This window comes from Cynocephalus volans, chromosome 2, assembly GCF_027409185.1.
Source record: "Cynocephalus volans isolate mCynVol1 chromosome 2, mCynVol1.pri, whole genome shotgun sequence".
Lineage (NCBI taxonomy): Eukaryota > Metazoa > Chordata > Mammalia > Dermoptera > Cynocephalidae > Cynocephalus > Cynocephalus volans.
In genome coordinates, this window is record NC_084461.1 from 206141908 (window position 1) to 206158336 (window position 16429).

General features: G+C 41.2%; 1 protein-coding gene across 3 annotated transcripts in view; it reads left to right on the top strand.

Annotated features, from left to right (window-relative positions):
- LOC134369290 (sodium/glucose cotransporter 1-like) overlaps nucleotides 1-14604 on the top strand; it is a 76424-nt gene extending 61820 nt beyond the window's left edge. The window contains exons 11-16 of one of the 3 annotated variants that reach the window (XM_063085641.1): nucleotides 3603-3753; nucleotides 5845-6013; nucleotides 9113-9328; nucleotides 11137-11242; nucleotides 13132-13140; nucleotides 14363-14604. In XM_063085641.1, coding sequence (XP_062941711.1) covers nucleotides 3603-3753; nucleotides 5845-6013; nucleotides 9113-9328; nucleotides 11137-11242; nucleotides 13132-13140; nucleotides 14363-14577 — 866 coding nt within the window. In that variant the 3' untranslated portion in view covers nucleotides 14578-14604. Of the gene's footprint in view, nucleotides 1-3602; nucleotides 3754-5844; nucleotides 6014-9112; nucleotides 9329-11136; nucleotides 11243-13131; nucleotides 13141-14351 lie in introns of all 3 variants that reach the window. The other 2 variants (XM_063085639.1, XM_063085640.1) reach the window with 2 other exon arrangements.
- The last annotated feature ends 1825 nt before the right edge of the window (nucleotides 14605-16429 follow it).

Sequence of the window (16429 nt, forward strand, 5' to 3'; positions counted from 1 at the left end):
TTGCTTTATGTGTCTGTGTGTTCTGGCATTGTATGCACATATATTTATGATTGTTACATCTTTTTGCTAGGTAGATTCTTTTATAATTATATAGTGGCCTTCTTTGTCTCTTTTCATGGTTTTTGGTTTAAAATGTATTTTATCCATTATAAGAATAGCTACTCCTGCTTGTTTTGGGTTTTCATTTTTGTGGTATGTCTTTTTCCATCCTTTCATTATTAGTTTGTGTGAGTCTTTACAGGTGAGGTGGGTTACTTGTAGGCAGGATATAGTTGGGTCTAGCTTTTTAATCCAATCAGCCAGTCTGTGTCTTTTGAGTGGGGAGTTTAATCCATTTACATTTAGGGCTGTTATTGAAAAGTATTGTCTCACTCCTGGCATTTTATCAATTTTCATTTGGATGTTTTAAATATCTTTTTTCTTTGTTTCCCTTTTATTGTTTTTCTTTGGTGTTCTTTGGTTTTTGGAGGTGGTGAGGAACAGTTTCTTCCTCTCTCTTATTTGCATATATATGTTTTACCAGTAGGTTTTGTTCCTTCTTGTTTATTCATAGTAGTGTTTATCATTTTTTTTGATTCCAGATGCAGGACTCCCTTGAGAATATTCTTGTACGGTTGGTTGTGTGGGATGAACTCCTACAATTTTTGTTTGTCTGGGAAATACACTATTTATCCTTCATTTCTGAAGGGTAGCCTTGCTGGGAATAGTAGTCTTGGTTGTCAGATTTTTCCTTTAGGATTTTGAATATGTTATCCCATTCTCTTCTAGCTATAGAGTTTCTGTTGAAAAGTTTGCTGCTATTCTGATGGGGACTCCCTTATATGTGACTTGATTCTTTTCTCTTGCTGTTTTTAAGATTGTCTCTTTGCCTTTGAGTTTCGTCAGTATGACTATAATATATCTCCAAGAGGACCTTTTTGGATTCAATCTCTTTGGGAATCTTTGAACCTCCTTGATCTGAAGGTCTGTGTGTCTTCCTATACCTGGGAAGTTTTCTGCTATTATTTTGTTGAATGTTTCAGTGCCTTTTCCTTTCTCCTCTCCTTCCCAAACACCCATGAATCAGATGTTTGTGTGCTTAAGGTTGTCTGCTAGCTCTCTTAGATTTTCTTTATTTTTTTAGATCCTTGTTTCTTTCTTTTTTGTCTGTCTGGGTTATTTTGAAAAGACCATCTTCATGATCAGAAATTCTTTCTTCTGTTTGCTCTAACCTGGTGCTTAAACTCTCTCAATCTTTAATATTGTTGAATGAATCCTTCAGTTCCAGGAGTTCTGTTACATTCTTTTTTAAGGTATCAATCTCTTTCTAAATTTCCTCCTTCATATCCTGGGTAGTTTTTCTCATTTCATTGTGTTGTCTAACTTATTCTTCTTGTATCTCATTGAGTTTCCTTAATACTGTTATTCGGAATTCCTTTTCAGTCATTTTGAGGGTTTCCTTCTCTATGGGGTCTGGTACTTGAGAATTATTGTATTCTTTGGTGGTGTCATATTTTCCTGTTTTCTCATATTTCTAGTATCTCTACATTGATGTCTGCTTATCTGGTAGAGCAGTTTCTTCTTTAATTACTCTGGAGTGGACTTTGGGAAGAGAGACTACATCCTGTAGATGTGTTTTACATTGACCGTTGAGTAGGATGTTTTAGTATTGGCTCTGGATACATGCAGTAGTCTCGTCCCTGTGTGAATACTTTGGCCATATTCAGTGTTGGAGTTTCATCTGAGTGCCTCTGTGTTCTACTGATTCCTTGCTGAGGTTCTAACCTGTGTTAGGTTACTGAAGATGAGGGTAAGCTCTTGAGTTCTTGAGAAAAACGCCTGAGTTCCCTGTTACTCTTTGGCTGGGGTGGGTGACCTTGGGCAGGCTTGTTGGCATCCAGCTAGCATCCCATGACCCTGATGGGTGCACAGGGGTGTACTGGAGCTCCTCAGTTTGAATGGGTAACCATGGTGGGGTTTCTCTTTCCTTTTTCCTACAGGAAAAGGTTACTCCTTGGTCCTTGCTTCCCCTGGTTGGGCGATGGGTTGGTGGTGATTGGGAATTTTATTTCTTACTCTTTTTGGGTACCTTGGATTTCTGTATTCTCAGGGGGTTCCACGTGTGTCTCTCCCTGGATCAAGGCAGTCTCGTGGGTTGCACATGTACCTCTCACCCCTAGGTGTGCTACCAAGTGTGGCAGCATAATTCACCCTGTGGGTTGGCCACTGGTCATGGGTCTGCACTTGCTCACCTCTTTCCCCAGCTCCACTGGTGACTCTCCTTGTGTCAGTGCAGTCAAGTAGTTGGTGGGCTGCCTGCATGGCAGCCGTAGCTGCTTCTATGGTATTAAGCCACACTTTCAGTGATAGTGGCTGTGGCAGTGGTTGCAGGAGACCACCTGTGTGGAACTGGTTATCTGTGGCAGCAGCTTCTTAGGTCCTATATGCTCTTGCTGTCTGTTGGCATGACTGTCTGTGGCTCTATCAATTGTTTATCTGTTTTGCTTATTATTAATCAGTTGATGAACATATATGTTGGTTGTATGTTTTGGCTTTATAAATAATGTTGCTATGAACTTTCATGTATGAGTTTTTGTGAAAACATATGTGGAATTGATGGGCCATATGGTAACTCTATGTTTAATTATAGTTGAAGATCTGCCAGACCATTTTCCACAGTGGCTGTACCATTTTACATTCCTGCCAACAATGGATGAGAGTTCCTATTTCCCCACATCTCCACTCACACTTGTTATTTTCTGTCTCTTATTATTTTTATTATAGTCTTCCTGTGGGTGCAAAGTAGTATCTCATGTGGTGTTGATTGGAATTTCTCCAATGTCAAGCATTTTTTCATGTCATTATTGGCCATTTGTATATCTTTGGAGAGGTGTCCATTCAGATCCTTTGTCGTTTTTAATTTTTAATTTTTTCATTTTTACTATTGAGCTGTAGGAGTTCTTTATATGTTCTGTATACAAGACCCTTCTCAGATATATTATTTGCCCACTATTTTCTCTCATTTTGTGCTTCTCTTTTCATTTTCTTGAGAACCTCATCTTTTTCTTTAAAACTTTTTTATTGAAACATAATTGATTATAAATATTTGTGGGGTACAGAGTTGAATATTAATACCTGGATACAACATGTAAGCTCAAATCAGGATAATTAGTATATTAGGCATTGCAAAATGTAATCATTCTTTGTGACCCTTTACCCACTTCTCATTACCCCCTCTTTCCCCTTTCCCATCTCTAGTAACCACAGTTCTGAGAACCTCATCTTTTGAATCTTAGTTTAAATCTCTTTCTGTTACATCATGGATCTTTTGGGTGAGAGACCTTATAAAAGTCCCCTCAGATGGAAACACACCATCATCACCACCCAATTGCAGAGTATTTATCTCTTATATATATTGTCTTTAGCTCTTTGCTGGCTGCTATAGGCTTATAGTATAATTTAAAGCCACAGCCCATTTCTTAAAATGTCTAGTCTTTCTGGAGAGATAAATTGGATAACATGGCTTGGTTTCAGGAGGCAAACAAACCTTGAGTCCTCATTATTTCCAAGCACGAAAGAGCTGAGGTGCAGTGTGTGCTATTCAGAACCTTCTTCTCTTCCAGGACTGCGGGGCCTGATGCTGTCGGTCATGATGGCCTCTCTCATGAGCTCCTTGACCTCCATCTTCAACAGTGCCAGCACCCTCTTTACCATGGACATCTACACCAAGATCCGGAAAAGGGCATCTGAGAAAGAGCTCATGATTGTAGGAAGGTAAATATAGATTCCTCCTGCCATGTACCAAGCTTTCTTGAATGATCAGAGAGGTTCCATTTGTGCTACCCCTCAAGCTTAGAAGAATTGGCAGATGCCTTAGTAGAATGGGAATAACTTTTGTAGCTAGTTATATTTGCCCTTCAGTGGCATTTAACTTTAAATTAGAGATCATCAAACAATGGCCCTCTGGAGTTAAAAGGGACATAAGAGATCATCTAATCTCTCAGGCTATCAACAAGCAAAATGAGGCTCATCCTATGTAAACCCAGATAGTTTGGACAATGACAGAGCCAGGACTGGAATCTTCAGCTCACTAAGTCCTTGTCTGAGTCCCTTTATACTGCTCCATGTTGTCCTTCTCAGCCCTTCACACTCACCATCTTTGAGGCCCAAATGCCTCTGAAGCCTCAACTTGTAATACAACATTTTTCAGAACCACTGTAAAAGGTCAAATGAGGTTGTATTTGTGAACATGCTCCATAAAGTGTAAAACATCAAGCTATGTGCATATTTCTTATTGCCAATGGTCTAAAAGACACAACAGGATACGGAAAGCATCAAAGCATTGATACATGGATCAGTTGTGCTTGTTCTCATGCTCATCCATGGAGCAGATGCTCTGGATAGAGGATAACAAAAGCTCTGCTATGTCTATCCATGGGGCTAAGGCAGGTCACACCTCCTCAGGGCAGGTGGAACAAGTCCCTGAGATGTCAGTCAAGGGAAAGTTTCCCAGTAAATGCAGGAGGGGTCTGGGCTGCTACCTCATAAGTCTCATCAGCAAGATCAGGGTAAAGGAAGAGAAGGAAAAGTGGCTGGCAACTTTCAGGTGTCAAGAGACCTGGCACCTAAGGGAGATCTGACCAGGCAAGAGTCTATACTACTCTGTGCCATAGGAAGCCGCCTGTTATCTTGGCTGATTTTTCCTTAGAAAGGCACTGATGTTTCCTGTTGTTCATATGGCTCATATGGAAAATGGGAAAGCAAACCATTTTGTGGCTTTGCTCAGGTCTAGATCCCATGGTCCTAAGACTATGTTGCGGCTTACATTTTTTGTGCATTCCTTAACTACTACCCTAAGGCTTGTCCCAGCCCTGGACAAACTCATAGTGACATGAAAAAATTCCAGACTCTGCTATGGAGACTGTAAGAGCAATCAGGGGCTCAGATAAGGGAGAGATGAACATGGCGTGATGTATCTGGGGGAGGCTGCTGGGGTAGGGAGAACCTGACCTGATTCCAAAATGGGGGTAGGATTTGGGTAAGTGGGGGCCAGTGGGAAAGGCATTCCAGAGGAAGAAATACTGAGTGAAAACATCGCTTTGTGAAGGTCTGTTTAAGACTCTTTTTGCCTTAAATGCAGGTAAGGAAATAATGGTTTTCTTTCTAATTAAATCAAGAGCACAAGTAAGAAGAGTTTGTAAGGGAATCTTCAATCTTTTCAGGACTTGAAATGAAGCTCAAGAGGAGGAAGGAGAGCTGGAAATACCTAGTAGTGGCCCTTCTTATTCAGGCTATTCCTTTATGAACTCTACTTGGCTAGTGTTTTTAACTTTGTTATAAAGAAGAGGAAAAAGAGGAGGAGAAGGAGGAGAAGAAAATAATAATAATTATTACTGTTTACTGAGTGCCTGTTGTTTGCAAGGTGTTTTAATATCACTATCCCTTATTCCAGCCTTGCAAGGTTGGTCATAGTCGCAGTATACAGATGGAGAACTTGAAACTCAGGTTAAGCAATGTGTTGTATGTCACAGAGAGAGAATAAGAATTTGAATCCAGGACTGCCTGGCTCCAAAATCCATACCCTTATTCCTATACTCTATTGCCTCTTCAAGTGGGATTCTCTTATGGTGGTGACTGGGCCTAGGTCACTATTGAAAGTCAAGTGCATTTCACTTACTCATAGGCACAGATAACTTTTCTATAGGCAGAATATGGAAGACAAAAGCCTCAAGAATAAATTTGCTAATTCTTTTTCCTAGCGGTGTTCATATTTGCTGGTGGTGTTTATAAATATGATACCTGGTGATATATCTTTATTCATATAGCGTTATTTATTGACACTCTGTTGTGGGGCTTTGATTTCAGGTTGTTCATCCTGGTGCTGATTGGCATCAGTATCGCCTGGGTGCCTGTTGTGCAGTCAGCACAAAGTGGTCAGCTCTTTGATTACATCCAGTCCATCACCAGTTACTTGGGACCACCCATTGCAGCTGTCTTCCTGCTTGCTATTTTCTGCAAAAGAGTCAATGAGCAAGTAGGTATCATTCTGGCATGTCCAGAAAAGCCAATCTGGCACAGAAGTTCCTACCTGGGTTTGTATATTCTCTGTGGAAAGGATTCTCTTTCCTAGAGATCTTAATCAGAAATAGATGTGCTGCTAAAGGTTTATATGGGAAAGCTTCAAGAGGCAGAAGGACCACGGAGCTCTCTGAGAGCTGAAATGAACTCCTTGGGAGTTGGTACTAGGTCCACATTCCCTCCAACTCCCCTGTCCTCTTTGCTACAGGCTCCCACAAAATGTTGTACATTTTCTATTGAATCTTGGTGATTTTGACCTGACTGTATGGCATCCCCTGGGAAGTTTGTGGCCTCTGGCTGAGTAGCTGCAGGGGAAATTCTAACATAAATTTCAGCAGTGGCTCTGCCATGCACTTGGCTTTCCAGCCAGCAGTTTTCAGGGCCCAGTGAAGGACAAATTCCTGGTGCTCAAGCAGTTTATACGTAGAACAATGTAAAGCACATAACAAATGAGGGATAAAATGAAACATGTAATATAAGTAGGAAGGGATTCAAGAAAAGCTATATCAGCATGGGCTAAAACAGTCAGGGAAGGCTCTGGGGAGGAGGTGGAGCTGGAAGGATTTGAAGCTGGAGAGGCAAGAGATGGCATTCAAGGCAGAGAGAACAGTACTTTTAGCCAAAAGTAGAAGGATAGGGGTGAGGGTGAAGGACTTATAAGGAATCCCACCTGGCACGAGAGGGAGTTTATGAATGTGAATAATGGAAAGGCAGGTCAAGGTTAGATTGAGAACGGCCCCTTTGAAAGCCAGGGTAAAGAATTTAGATCAACAGTGGTACACTATTGCAGATTTTAAAGTACAATGAAAACGATGACTTCAGATATGCTATAAAACTGAGGTGTTGCTTTGCTGTCTCTGTATCCAACCATCTACCTGCCTGGGAGGGTTGGGGAGGTAAGGAGGTGCTGACCATGTGGCTAATTGTCTGTAACAGTATAGACAATGACACATTTTTGATTGGAGACACTCCCTTTCTCCCAATGGGACAGAAACGGATGTACATCAGGGAAATACCTCACTTGAGTAACCCCATTTTGAAGTGCATAAATTACCATATGTGCCTCTCTTCCTTTAGGAAGATAGTCCACATTTTCTGGTGACACAATACCAGGTGTGCATATAAACACCTTTGAGAGATCAGAATTAAATCTGCAAGTCATCTTGATAGGCTAGAGAAATAGACACATATCGTGGGATAAATCTCAGTAGGGATTAGCAGAAAGCTGGCTTATTGGGAGATTTCTAAAATATAAGTTAAGAAAGTGTATCCAAAGCTCATCTGGGTATTGCAGCAGGCCACAGGCAGATTCAGTTCAGCAATGGAACAGGGCTTTCAAAAGATAAGCCTTAGAATTGAGATAGACTGTAGAGGTTCTCAACTAGGGGTGATTTTGCCCACCCCCCCTCTGAGGGGAGAGTTGGGAATGTATGGAAACATCTTTGATTATTGTCTACTATTATCTATTATCTACTATTATCTAGTGGGTAGAGGCCATGAATGCTTGTCAACACCCTACAGTGCATAAGACAGCACCCCCAAAGAATTATCCAAATGTCATAAGTGCTGAGGTTGAGAAAGCCTTGGCTAGAGTTTCCAGGCAATAGCTGATAAAGATTGTAAGGTGATCCTCAGGACTGGTCAGGTACTGTGTTTGCTGAAGGGTGGTGACTCCAAGTTTTGAGGAAAATGACAAAGGCTACCAGAATTCTCAAGAGCCTCTTGAGAATAAAGCCTAAAAGAACAGAAAGAGGTTAATTGTCAAAAGATAGGGAAAGCCTTAGCAAGTTTTATCAATACTACTTACACAAACTGAAACCAACAAAAATTTTTTGGAGTGAACTAGTGTATAGGATAAATGGGGAATGTATTTTTTCTTTTTCCTTATTCATTTATTCATCTAGCAGACACTTCCAGATGACAGACATAGGGTGAGGCATTAGCAACAAAAAGTGGATGAAACCTGGTTCCTACCAGGGGCAAGCTCCCAGTTCAGATGAGGAGACCGAGAAATGAATGAGTGATTACATAGCAGTGGGGTTGGTGCTTTGACCACAGCAAGGAGGGTGTGCACCCATTGCTGTCTAGCTTGTTCTATTTAAGTTAGAACAAGGTTACCAGGAAGGGAGAGTTTGTACTCTCTAAGACAGAGAGAATGACCTGTACAAAAACCCAGGGACATGAATACATGTAACATGTTTAAAAAATGGCTGGTAGTTTGGCACAGTTGAAATATAAAGTACAGGGGTGCCAATGGCTAGCAAAGGCATTGGTCAATACTTGACAAAATCAGGAAGGCTCCTTTGGGCTACCCTTCTGAGAGTGTACTCTGCTTTGTCACTGGCCCTCTTAAACTGTGGCCTCCAGGCTCAGACCTGGTCCTCTAGGTGAGAACTGACCAAAGGAAAAAAAAAAACTTTGAAAAATTGTTCCATAATGTTTCTAATCTCTTAAAGGCTTCCATATTTCTAACATGCAAACCCAAAAGTTAATGTAAAAATACATAGTATAAGTTTATGTTCTCAAACTAAAAGTAGTGGCTTTGGATCTATAAAGGGGGCTGAAGAAGGAAGTATTATTTATATTTTGATGGAAAAATTTCTTTCTCTTCTATCCCTCAAAGACCCAATTTCTTTTTCCATGTCTTCAAGGAATGCAAATTACTTCAAAAGTAATTACTTTACATCTGAATGTACCTGAATCTGGAGACTGGTGGTGACAATAGCTGTGAGCAGGGAGGTTCACATTATTTTTCAAGTAAAAGGGAATTTTTGGAATTAGGCTTCAAGTTGATGTTCTATACCAGTTATTAGATACTTTACCCCATTATATTATGAATCCTTGTTTTAGAATCCAGGTGAAATCATGTCACTGTAACATGATAGATAGACCCACTGAACGCCTGACATCACATCCCTAGCCAGTGCTCTGGCTTCAGATGGCCTGGAGCTACTATCTCTCTCACCTTTATTCCTTTGCTTCTGTCCCAGGAAAGGTAGAATGTCCAACCGTTTTGTGGGCTCTGCATTAGTTAACCCAGGATTTTCTTTCACAGGGAGCTTTTTGGGGACTGATCCTAGGATTTCTGATTGGAATTTCCCGTATGATTACTGAATTTGCTTATGGAACTGGCAGCTGTGTGGAGCCTAGTAAATGTCCCACGATTATTTGTGGAGTGCATTACTTGTACTTTGCCATCATCCTCTTTGTCATTTCTGTCATCACCATTGTGGTTGTCTCCCTCTTCACCAAGCCCATTCCAGATGTGCATGTGAGTATCCTTTTGGGAGACCTGTCTTGCCCTTACTTCATGTTCATGATGCAACACTCTTGGTTGGCCTCAGTTCAGTTACACATCTCACACTCACATGACCAAAATAGTCTATACTTGCATTGATTTTGTGTAGAAGAATACAGGACAGAAAACACATTGTGCCTTCGTGGCAGTATTGAGCAATTGTCTTCAGCAGGAGTCCTCACAGAAGTCCACACTTCAGTCCAGGGGCTATTCTCTGGACCTTGCTCCCGAAGTGACAGCTCCGGTGCAAGAGAATAAGATGGCATGGGTAGCTTAGAAGCCCATGTCCCAAATAGGAACTGTTATTTTTTGTAATAGTCCCTTGGCCAAAACTCCCAGGGGTCCCAGCAAGGGATATGCCTAGTTACAAAAATCACTATACTCAGGGAAACCTAAAGTATAGTTTACCTCTTGATTTTTTTCCAGTTAGGCCACCAAACAGTTGCTTATAGAATTCAAGACATTTCAGACAATATCAAAGTCCAATTGATTCAAAACCTCAAAAATTGCCATTACTCTTCTTTAGCTCTAAATTCCCCCCATTGATTTAGAGTTCATTCATAGCCCTCCCAATGCAGATAAAGATTACCAGTTATGGGCTATATTTACCATAAGCAATGTAGTCTGGTAACCCAACACAGATGACAGTCCACCTTTTCCAGGTTTCCAAGGGAACAGAGCTAGAAAGTTAACCCACTGTCATATTTATCCATAGAGAAAGGGGAAGGATTTTGTTAATACTTTGCTCACGCATACACAAATACAAGGGCCTATGGAATCTCTGAGACCTTCAACCTCATTGCCAAATTTTCGAGAGCTGTGACAAACTTTAATGTCAAACAAAGACTGCTTTGGTAGCAGCAGAACCAACATCACCACCATCGTGTGTATTGGTTAGGTCTGTCACAGGCTTTCTTTGTGTTGTATCAATTTCTTCCTCATGTCTCAGTCTATGAAAGTTTTGCAGCCCCAGACACATTTAGCTCTGTGCTTCCTCTTGAAGTAGAGAAAGCAAGATAGTCACCAAAGGTTATGGTTGGGATGAGCACATTGCATTGATTTTCAGACTTCAAGTTTCTGTTTCACATTCTAGACTATGTCAATAGAAACTCTGTTTCCAACTCTATCCTAGTCTAGTAAGTTTATGGATTCTTGTCCCTGTAATATGACATAGTACAGAAATCTGATCTTGCATTGCTCTTCTGGGCAAATGGCTGTCTAGTCTTGTTAGTACCAGTGCTAAAGGCAACAAATTCATTTGTCACATGTAAAAAGAGTTTATTCATTCAACAAATGTTTCTATATTTGAGGAGTCTCTTAGCATCTGAATATACAGTCATGCATCACTTAATGACAGGAATACATTCTGAGAAATTCGTTGTTAGGCAATTTCATTGTTGTGTGAACATCATAGATTGTACTTACACAAACCTAGATGGTATAGCCTACTACATACCTCCAATTCTATTATAATCTTATGGGACCACCATTGTATACGTGGTCTGTCATTGACTGAAACATTTTTACCCAATTGAAACATTGTTACCCAGTGTTGGGGAGCACGACTGTACATACATCATAAGGGCTAGTGTATAAGTGTGTACGATTTACATCTAAGTTCCCAACGTACTTAAAGAAAATGCTATGGATGGGAACTGCTATCTATGTTTTTGTTGGTACTGAGAGGACACATTTCTTGATGCATAGTTCTTTGTTCTCCCAACTTCTTGGCCTAAGACTCTATTTGGATCTTTCTGTTCACCTGTCTGCTTCCTCCACAGCTCTACCGTCTGTGTTGGAGCCTGCGTAACAGCAAAGGGGAGCGTATTGACCTGGATGCAGAACAGGAGTATATCCAAGAAGCGCCAAAGGAAACCATTGAAATAGGTGATGTATGACTCAGAACCTATTCCCAAACCATAAAAATTACTCCTACAACAGCAAGACAACTCTCCTGAAGCCTTTACTAAATGCCTTTGTCAAAGCTCAGCTCTCTCCTCTACAGAGGAGTGGAGATGAGATGGATGAATGGGTTTTGAGAAGTTCACTCTGAGGCCTGCTCAAGGAGAGGAGGGAGGTGCAGAATCATCCCAGCTCCTTCATCCCTCAGATTTTACTGTGCTCAGTGAGTAAATCTCAGTGAGAAATTTGCCACTCTGCCTTGATTTGAGGCATGGTCAGGGACAAGAGAAGAGTCAGAGCTCTTATGACACAGCCTGTGAACTGGGAGCAGATGGAAATAAGGCTATGGTCAGTTCTAGGGACATCAGGGAGGATGGGATACAGGGTTGTGGGGTCCTATGTCTTACTGGCTTACTATTTCAAATTTAGAAAATCAAATTTCTCTGGAATCCTGGTGAGATGATTCTTACTGAGTACCCAGAGACTTATCCTTTAAGTCAATGCTTTCTTCAGTTTCAATTTTGCAACTTTTCCTTCCTACATGGGAGAGGCACATACATGTAGGATGATTGTGGAGGTGTGCGGCATGCAGAGGTGGGGAACTCAAGGTCATGTGTGTTTTACTTGGCTCTGGGCTGAGGTCTCATCACTCCATCTAAAGGAGAGCACAGATGCAGCAGAACAAATCTGGAATCTGGCCATCAGGAACATCATAGAATCCTAGCTCTGGAAAGGGCCCTAGAGATTATTTGGTATTATCACGTGATTTTACAGACACGAGAGGGAGAAGCGTTGAGAAGCATTGCCTGTGATCCCAGCTCTGGTATAATCTGCTCTTGATCTCTAAGGACCTTTCAGTCCTGAAACCTGTGACTTTTTGCAAGTACCGTGTCAGAGGGAGCATGGAGCCACAGGCAGCTGACCATGGTGCTGAAAACAGGCATGTTTTCTTGCTTCCCCGGAGCAGATAGGCATGAACATACCCCGTACTTCTACTACCTCCCAAAATGTCTCCACGTTGAGTGAGAATATCATAAACTTTAAAGGAACATGGGTGAGAAGTATTGAGTTGAGTGGTTTTAATGTGGAAGAAGAGATTATTTTTGCACCAGAGGGCAGACAAGACTGATGGGTGGGAAGAAGTCATGCAATTTTAACTCAGAGTAAGAAGTCAGGACAGTGCAGAGATAGATTGTGGAATTTGGAATCAGAAAACTCTGGCATTGAATCCTGACTTCTCTACTTAGTACCCTGGGCAAATAATTCCAATTTTCTAAAGTTCAGGTTTCTCATGTAAAAGTATTCTAAATGATAGCCCACACCTCATGGCACAGTTGGAAACATAGAATGAGATAATGTTCCACTATCAGAATTGGCTATAATTATCACCATTATGATTGCTTTGAAGGAAGAGTTTTCTAGCTGAGTTGTTCTGGAAAGGGATGGGCAGCAAGTGTGCATCTATCAGGGATGCTACAGAGAGGACTCCCACACTGGCTAGAGAATTGGCTTGGTGACCACCGAGGTTCATGGCAGCACTAGTATTCTGTTGTTTCTTGATGAACTCATAGTAAAATCAGACTGAACACCCTATTTTGTTAAAACTTATTAAATAAACTAAGCTCTCTTGAGGGATTCTACAGACCATGGGTGTCACACTATTCCCTGAGAAACAGCAGCACAAGCAAGCCTTGTAGCTGCATCATAACCATCACCATCATCAGCACCATCATGATTGATAATGATATGATAATAATATGTTTTAATTATAAATACGTTATTCTAGTTTGGTGTTTTATTTTAGCACTACATCATCCTTTTAAGGAAGATAATGCAAATATAATTCTTCCAACTTTACAGACAAGGAAAATGAGACATAGAGAGTTCCACAAGGCTAATCAATTTTTTATTGACCCCGATAATCATGCATTTCTCTCTTGAGCTGGTCAGTGAGCCCAACTCCTTGCTCCTTTTTATCCATTCTACTCTTTTGGTGGAGTGAATCAGAAGGGGGGGGTCTCTATTATGTGTGTGAGAGAAAAAAGAGAGAGAATGGAAGGAGACTAGCACTTCCTGATATCTGCTATGTGCTAAGTACTCTCTCAATGAATCATTAATCTCTCATTAAATCTTCATTAATAAAATGAAGAAGGTATTATTTATCCAATTTTACAGATGCCTGAAGATCAGAGGGGTGAATTAACAAGGCCGTAAAGCTAGGTCTTGGTCTTAGTTCTGACTCATGTATGCAACTTGATCACTAAGGTTCATTCCAGTTCTAAAATTCTGTGTCTTTTTAAAGAAAAAATTCTGTGACTCACAAAAATGAGAAAGTGCAGAGCAGTGGTCTCTGGCCATGGTTCCATGGTGTTGAAAACACAGTGGGCTCACGTCTCGTGAGTGGCAGAGCTGGAATTTGAAACTAGGTCTGTCTACCTCCAGTGCCACACCTGGGCTCAGAGGAGGGAATCAGTTTCCTTGAAAAGCATCCGCTTTGAGTGTCAGGACCAGTTGGATGATTTGATTCAGCAGTGTTTGTATGCAAAATCAGATCTTAAGCCCTGGAAATGTTGATCACCGCTGCCCTTCATCAGGAGCTTTTCAGACCAGTCCCTACCACCTTTCTGGGTCTGTGGTGAAGCCTTAGAATTGACAGATGTAGTCAATGCACTCCTAAGTCATGCCAGCCTCATTGCTTTCCAGTGATGTAGCAAACAGATATGAGTATATGTGTTTCAGAGGTGGGTTTTCCATGTTCTTCATATGTCACAATATTCCCCAGCCCACTGTTAACATTTCTCTCTCATAAAACAATATTTGATCTGACTGTTCTAAATCAAAATGCATTTGTATTGGGACTAAGAGAGATAAAACTTAGGCTAGCTGATCATAAGGATGTAGAATCCATCTAGTAACGTTGGCTTGTAATTAATTAAGTTCATTTGAACATCTGTACCATTTCTATTCCTGAAAACAAGAAAGTTGGGAAATTTCTGCAGAATGGCGGATGCTGCATTGTATGGAATCTCCCCTGGAGAAACTTTTTCTATGCCATCCTACTTCTGTATCCAATAATCCTTTTATGCCTTTCCCCTGACACAGAAGTTCCCGAGGAGGAAAAAGGGTGCTTCAGGAGGGCCTGTGACCTATTTTGTGGGCTGGACCAGCAGAAGGGACCCAAGATGACTAAGGAAGAGGAGGCAGCCATGAAGCTGAAGCTGACGGACACCTCTGAGAAGCCTCTGTGGAGGACAGTAGTAAACATTAATGGCATCATCCTGCTGGCTGTGGCTGTCTTCTGCCATGCATATTTTGCCTGAGTCCTGCCTCCTGCTGCAGACTCGCTGAGGCTGGAATCTTTACTTCCTTTAATCCCATTCTGTGGTGTTGAGGGAAAACCAGTCAGTTGTAAATTTTGCCCGGTCGGATAAATGTGTACATGTGTAATTGTAGGCTAGCTGGAGGAAAACTCATTACTTTGCTCTTAACTTATGTATTTGAGGCCACCATGATATAGTCATCTGTACGTAGCAGAGCTGTGGAAGGAAAGTCCGCTCAGTCACACTCAAAGGCGGACCAGGAAACAGAAGCCCCGTGATGTCTGATGCAAGTCTGTCTCAGACAGATTCAGCATGTCAAGGTTGTTTGTCATCCTTGAATATAATTTTAAGACTTTTGGTGTCCCTGGTTCCTGCCACTTTCCCTGCCTGACTTCTTCCTCATATTTTTGAAAAAGAAAACTTTCCCTCATCATATCCTTGTCAAGTTTTTCCTGGCACAAGAAAAATCAATCTGATAAACTGATGCACACATGAAAACTAAGGATGGGAGATTGACGGGGTCCTTGTCCTGGGCATTTGCTCTTTGAAGTGGGATCCTAAGGATGGCAGTACTTACCCAAAAGGGAGGGACCCAGGCACCAACCTCATTATCTGGGGAAGCAGATAATCTTGAGTCCCGGGGATTTTCTGACCTTCTTAAAAATGTCCATTGTGAGTTCCCCGTGTTCGGGATTTCACTCATTTGGGCATTTACTGTGACTAGAATATCTGAGCCACTCGGCAATGTTTGTTAACTCAGTGAATCATATGGACATTTATTTATAAATTATTGCTTTATTTTCTATGTAAGGCTGGCCCTTAGTTAATCTTTTCCTGTGGCCGCACAAAGTAGACCCTCTGGTGACTATAATGAATTGGAATGCGTTTGCCAGAGGCCACTCTGTCTTACAGTGCTGATGTTGACATATGGGCTTAGAAGTTGACACTGTGTCATATGTTAGAGCAAATGCCCCTGCTGGGGGCATCTGCCATCTCAAAGCAGCTGTGTCCTCCCAAAACATTGAAATAATTAGCCAGAGCTCTCCCTCCCTGTGAGTTCGGGTGACTACAGCACTTCTTTTTTCAGGAGTTTCGATCGGTGGTCATCTGGTGGTCATCAGTTGACAAGGGTAAGGGTAGGTGGTCTTAATTCCAGGTGCTAGTGCTCAACATTTCTCACTGAAAGGAGTATATCTCTTGTTGAACTGGTTTCCTAGGGGGAACCATTAAATGTAATTTAATTTACATTTAATGAATTAAGTCAATTTTAAAATTCCACCTGTGAAATCTCAATCATATTGTAATATAATCCCATTGTAGTTAAGAAAAAGTCATGATGTTAGTATTAACTGATTTTAGGCTAGTTTAGAAAAGAGCTGGGGGAAGTTCCTGGGTATATAAATGATTCAACAGGTAAAGGCATGGCTTTTTCTTATGGAAAGAAGAAAACACAGAGAGCACTATTTGAAGTGCCTTCTCATTCCCATTAAGCTAGAGAAGAGGGAAAAGTGGAGAACTTCTCATGAATAGTATTGCTCAGAGCACTCAGTTTTCTGTGGAGTTTGTGGTGTGTTTTGAGCTTTGAGAGGATAAAGGGAGAGGATCAAAAACTGGTGAATGGAGTGGACAGTGTAAAATATCTAATTTGTCCTGAATTCAGTTTCTGGCTTTGCCAATGATCTACTGTGTATATTGTCAGAAATGATTTTGTCTCAACTGTGTATTTTTCTCTTTGAAAAATGGGACCTTGGTGCTTATAGCATCTACCTACCTCCTGTGGTTGTGGTGAGGACACTTTCAAAAGGAGATGGGAGATATGGACATGAAAGATACTATACAGATGTTATATTAA